At 40.9% G+C, this 6,483-nt stretch overlaps 1 protein-coding gene across 1 annotated transcript; it reads right to left on the bottom strand.

Annotated features, from left to right (window-relative positions):
• Nucleotides 1-454: 454 nt before the first annotated feature.
• Nucleotides 455-2,800, bottom strand: prl2 (prolactin 2; the record flags this gene model as incomplete). The annotated part of the gene is made up of 4 exons (XM_042079664.1): nucleotides 455-652; nucleotides 1,455-1,637; nucleotides 2,048-2,155; nucleotides 2,618-2,800. Coding segments are annotated over 4 exons (672 nt in total), but the record flags the coding sequence as incomplete, so codon positions are not given.
• Between the last annotated feature and the right edge of the window lie 3,683 nt (nucleotides 2,801-6,483).

Here is a 6,483-nt window from a genome sequence, read left to right on the forward strand (position 1 = left end):
GTTCTCATTTACATAATATGCTATTATAGATAAAATAATCTGCCTTATAAATAAACATATGCAAACATATCTGTAATGCAATGAGTAACAAAGAAAAACTTAATAGCAATGAATCACTGAACGTAATAGCAAAACTTGAACAAAACTTAATAGCAATGAATCAATGCCCTAGCAATGAATCACTTGAGTCTGCTGAAGTAATCAAGTATTTATTCAACATTATATTGAAGTTCCCTTTGCTAGGTACATTTCATAAAGCCCTTTACATGGCAAATCAGTACCCAGTGTGTCATATAATATAATATAATATACTTTTTTTCTTTCAATGTCATGAAAAAAATAAACACTAATATTTTATGATGTATCTGCTTAGAATAATTAATACATATTGTTGTCAGTTGGAAAATGTGAAATTGGAAAAGTTTTTTGAAGAGTCTATAAAGTGTGTTTCTCTTCAGCAGCCGTGCTCGGGTACGATCCTGCACTTGAGGATCTGCAGGTAGTTCTGTACCTTGTTGGAGTCCCTGCGGAAGCAGTGGAGCAGGTCATAGTTGGCCAGACCCTGGGACTCGCTGTGGTCCACAGTGGGCAGGAAGGCCTCCCGGGACGAGACGCCACTCACAGAGTTACTGATTATCCCCAAGTGCTGCATCTAAACAAGAAAACAAACAAACACTGGCATGTTGTTGAATGTCTGCTATTTTCACAGAGTTTCACGTTGCATCTGAAGACAAGGAAAAGCCTACCATTGGTGATGTTTGTTGAACGTTTGTTAAATGTGAGAGTTACTAAACATCCCCAAATTCTGCAAAAAAACATCCTGTCAACCATCTCTTTAGGCTTTGCCACTAAGGTGTCACATAGTTTCCAAAACTACTTTCGAATGCAAAGCAAATGCATCACACAAATGTAACACAAAGTACACATTTATGTCATAAGGTGAAATAAGTTTGGCTGTCCTAACAAGCAATTCATACAGATCCCCAAATAACCACCAAAATGACTAATAATAACATGAATGATAATCAAAAATATAGTCTAATAAATAGAACTATATTACATATATAACTATGTATATCCACTAAACTATAAACATTAATCATTTAAGAATCAGACATGACAAAAGCACACAATCTCCACTCTACAGAACGTAACACTTCAGGACCAAGGTCAGCTCCCACAACAAACATGGTTTCCTCTCTCTTTCTCTCTCAAGCATACTGACAGGCACAAAACTAATGAAATGAAAAGTAAAGAGTTGGCAAAAAAACTAAGCACCCTCTCAACGTCCTTCTCAATGCCCATGTACCACTCTACACATTTCAGGACCAAGGTCAGCTCCCAAAAAACATGCTTTCCTCTCACATTTCAAATCAAGCATCCTGACAGGCACTACACTAGTGCTAAACTAGCACACTTCACCTAAAAGACAAAAAAAAAAAAAAAACACACACCTTCTCGGCGACTTTCTCGACGCCCTTGCGGAGGTCGTGCACCATGTCGCTCATGTCCAGCGCCTTGTTGCTGTTGAGGCTGCTGAAGTGGTCAGGCTCATGAGCCATGCTGTGGTGCAGCTTCCACAGGGGATCCCTCCAGGCTACCAGCAGCTTCAAGATGATCTCCGTCAACTCCTCACGCTGCCCGGGCCAGGGACACATGGAAACCGTGAAAAGGCTACAACGTCAATTTATATCCAATAGGAAGCGTGAAAGATAACTGATACATGAACATACAAACATACAAATAAACTTATAATGAAATACCGTATATTATCTTATATAGTGTTTGTGTGTGTGCATGCATATGAGTATTATTACAAAGACACATGCAGGTAAAATTGAAAGAGGAACTTATAGTTGTGGTGCATTCTCTTTGCCATTAGGTATTCAAATATGTGTGAGTGTGTGTGTGTGTTTTAGTGAGTAGAGTAAAAGAAGCGCAGAAGCTGAATGAAGCATGGAGCGAATAAAGGCGCCGCATGAGCACGCACATACACACACACTATTACAAAGACACACATGCATTTGAATTTAAAAGAGGTGCTTACAGCCAGTTTCTGTGCATTCTCTTTTCCATTTGGTGTTAGTATGCTAGACGTGTGGCATCTAGGAAAAGCCTTGCCTATGTGGTTTTTGCTGGGTAGAAAATGCTGCTCCTTCAAAGAGGGAGGAGGAGAGAGAGTGGAGAATGACTTTAGCAAAGAGTGGTTGTAGGAAGAAGCAGTCAAAATGAACATGTGAAAATTATCATCTATAGATATCTGTTACAGGCAATCTATGCATTTATTACAAAAGTAACTGTAACTTAGAAATGAACATACAGAGTAATATATTTCATTCTAATACGATATGCTGTACATTAGGATTAGGATTAATTTTACTATTTAATTTTATTGTAGGATCAACACTTTGACAATCAGCAGACAAACGAATTCTGATGACTTAGTCTGCTTATTTTAATCATGTTCTCAATATGCTAACAATAAAGAACAGCATTCCAGTATACTATGTTAAGATTAAACACATAGAACATCAGCTCCCCATGTCTCATTCATATAGCCCACATCAACTCACACGTTTCTGATGTTTTTGATGACGGGTAAAAACAAGCGACTTACGAAGTCGGAGTGCAGGTCACTGGAGAGGTCATGAACCCTCGCCGAGTGCTGGATGACCCGGTCGAAGAGATCGGACAGAGAGAGGATGTGGCAGCCGACGCGGCCGTTGGCACAGAGGGGCACCGAGGAGACGGGGGCATGGAGGTCCAGACACACCAGTGCGGCGAGCAGGAAGAGCACTGAGAGAGAGAGAAAGAGAAGGAGAGAGAGAGGGAGAGAAAAGGAGGTATGAAGAAAGAAAGAATAAAGAAAGAAATTGTAATAGGTAGAGGAAAGAAGGCATAGAGAAACAGAGCAGAGGAAAGTGATTGTAAGAAAAGAATCAGAAGACACGGAAGGTGTATTTTCAAGCTTTCCTCTACAATCCACCACGAGTAAAAGTTCCCACAACATTATTGTTAAAGATGCCATGGTTCCCTCCGACGGCTCCTCCAAGTTAGATAAGTAGAGTAGAGGGGGCTACCTTGTTTCCTGTTGCAGGACATTCTGAGCGGTGGTCTGCGTGGGTCAGTGCTGGGCAGTGCCAGCGGACAGCTGGCTATTTAAAGTGTACGGCGAGAGGAGAGTAGACAGCAAGACCCCTGCACTGACTCCGCTCATTAAAAAGGCTCACGCTAAGTGACTTGGGGTGGGCTCAAGGGTAGATACAGTAAGTGTCCATGAGTGTGTGCGTGCGTGTGTGTGTGTATGTGACAGACTGTATTCGTCACGGGCTCTTCCTATCGGACTGCAGTCATGATTCACACCCCTGCTTCCCTCCTCTGAGCAGAAAGAAACTGATCAGGTGGAATGCTGCCGGAATAGCGTGCGTGTCCATGTGTGGGGTGAGTCTGTGTGGGGGTGGTGTGGGGTTGTGAATGAGCATGTGCGTATGCGTGGTCATACTTGTGTTCATTCTGATTCATGGTGGAATGACGATGGTGGTCAGTCAGTAAATTGTTTGCGAAAGTGTAAAAGCAGAAGAGGTAAATTTGTCCATACAGGAGGGAGCTGTGTTATATACTGTACTGTGTACAATGACTGTGTTGCATTGATTGATAACACTGTTTCAGGTGGAATCTTGAGGAAGCTAGTTATACTACAGTAGTTGTGATGAAATCACAGCTTGTTTGAATAGAATTGAATTGTTGTTCACAGAATATTTTATAAAGCTTTATAACAAACATGTCATTGCCATTATGAAGAGGTCAAATAAGCTTTATAATGCTTTGTGTCATGTTAAGCTGTAAAAGATTATACAGTAACATCATAATGCTTTATGAACACAGTCATGAGTATGTGTAAATAGTAATATATACTAATGGCAATATGTATGAGGCTTTTGGTTTATAACTCTTAATGAATGTATCTATAATGCTTTATGGGTTCATAGAAAGTGTTACCAAAATATCAAGGGCATGCATAAAGCAGCATAGACACTGTAAGACCTAGTGGTCTTGTAGCAGCTGACACCAATAACTGTTGTTTCCTATGGTTGTCGTAGTTAGTCTTCGATTTAATTTACTTTGCACCCAATCACACACACACACACACACACACACACACACCGATACACATATTTACACAGTCCTATGCACACACAAGCGCGCACACACACACACACTTTTCTTACCATTTTTCCTGAATGGCAGCCAAAACTCAGTGCCATGCATGAAAGCAATAACTAAATCAGCTTTTTACCACCTCAAAATATTGCCAAACTCAGAGGGCTGATGTCAAAACATGACTTAGAAAAACTCAGTCATGCATTTATCTCCAGCAGGGTTGATTACTGCAATGGACTGTTCACAGGCCTTCCAAAAAAAGACTATTAAACAGCTTCAGGTGATACAAAATGCAGCAGCTAGGATTCTAACAAAAACTAAAAGAACTGACCACATTACTCCAATTCTTAAGTCCTTGCACTGGCTTCCAGTAAGTCACAGAATCGACTTTAAAGCACTATTGTTTGTTTATAAATCAGTAAATGGAGCAGGACCTAAATACCTGTCAGACATGCTTCAGCAGCACACACCTTTTCGTCCTCTCAGGTCCCAGGTGAAAAACCTGTTAGTAAAACCTACAGTTAGAACTAAACATGGTGAAGCAGCTTTTAGCTGCTATGCGGCTCTGGGCCCAGTTCCCCGAAAGCATCTTAAGCCTAAGAGCGTCGTAAAGTCCCTCTTACGAACGTCTTAAGATTTGCCGACTGTTTCCCGAAACCATCGTAGCTTAAGAGCGTCGTAAAAACACTCGTAGATCTACGAGTGCTCCAGAGTTGTCGTTACCGACTAAGAGCGTCTTAACAGTACTTCTCACTGAGGTCACCAACAGGACATACAGAGGAATTACAATTTAGAATACATAATCCAATTTACGTTCCCATTCTTTATTGTGTTTACCTGTGATGAATTAGATTTTAGCGTGCAAAACAGCATAGCCTACATTTAATGGTCATAATAATGTGATGAAAAGCGGACAAAAATGCTATCAAGTTATTAAACAAGACGTTGCCAGAATAGTTTGCCATTATCTTTGCTAAGTGAGGGCTATATTTTAAGTATATAGTATAGTATATGTATATATACTTTTTTGATCCCGTGAGGGAAATTTGGTCTCTGCATTTAACCCAATCGGTGAATTAGTGAAACACACTGCACACAGTGAACACACAGTGAGGTGAAGCACACACTAATCCCGACGCAGTGAGCTGCCTGCTGTTAACGGCGGCACTCGGGGAGCAGTGATGGGTTAGGTGCCTTGCTCAAGGGCACTTCAGCCGCGGCCCACTGGTCGGGGCTCGAACCGGCAACCCTCCGGTTACAAGTCCAGAGTGCTAACCAGTGGGCAACGTACCCATATTAGGCCTATAAGGGTACAAGCAGAGAAAGGAACATGTGGTTTAGTCTGTAGGCCTACTGCATCAAAATCTAAGCCTACACATTTCCTCACTTTACTCGACTTCTTTCTTATCTTCAAACGTGTTCTTAAGTGACACAGCGAAAAAGTAGCCTATTGCATGGTGCAACAATCTAATCATAAATAATTACAATTATTTATGTCTGTGTGTGGTATATAATCTACGTGGGATGCTTACATGCAGATGTCAAAGTGTTTCTATTTTCGTATTGATTTGAATTAATGTGTAGATCCGAAGCTTAAACGGTAGGCCTATAGCTGTGACGTGCAGTCACCTGACATCACCATCAAATCAGAGGATATTTTAGAACTATTAACGTGGACAGCTCCCCTTAAGAGCGTCTTAAGAGCAGTGCACGCGCGTTCACACTACAAGCATGTTCGGGAAACAGTCGGAAAAACCAAACAAACGATCGTAAGATGAATCGTAGAAAACCCTCCTAAGAGCGTGTCTCCGTCGTTATCGGGAAACTGGGCCCAGCTCTGGAACCAACTTTCGGATGACATCAAAAAGGCCCCAACTGTAGCCAGTTTTAAATCTAGACTTAAGACCAAACTGTTCTCAGATGCTTTCTGCTAACTGCGCCGAGTTACAAATTCTGAATCTGCCTGGATAATTATTCTACCTTGTCTTTTATTACTTTTTTACTACTTTTGCCTTTGTTTTTGCTTATTAATTATTCTTTATGTTTAAATGATTTTACCTTGTGTTTTCTGTTTTCTTTTTATCATGATCTTTACCTTTTAACTATTCTTTGATGTGCTTTTCTTCTATGCTTTTATTTGTTATTGTTTGGTTTTGTTTATGTAAAGCACATTGAATGACCTCTGTGTATGAAATGCGCTATATAAATAAACTTGACTTGACTTGTGCTGCCTTTAGAGGACGATGATGGCTCAGTGAGATGAGGTGGGGGCATTTGGCCCCCCTGCTCCGGGGCGCACTGACTTAAACTGCAATGACAGCT

This window comes from Alosa sapidissima, chromosome 22, assembly GCF_018492685.1.
Source record: "Alosa sapidissima isolate fAloSap1 chromosome 22, fAloSap1.pri, whole genome shotgun sequence".
Lineage (NCBI taxonomy): Eukaryota > Metazoa > Chordata > Actinopteri > Clupeiformes > Clupeidae > Alosa > Alosa sapidissima.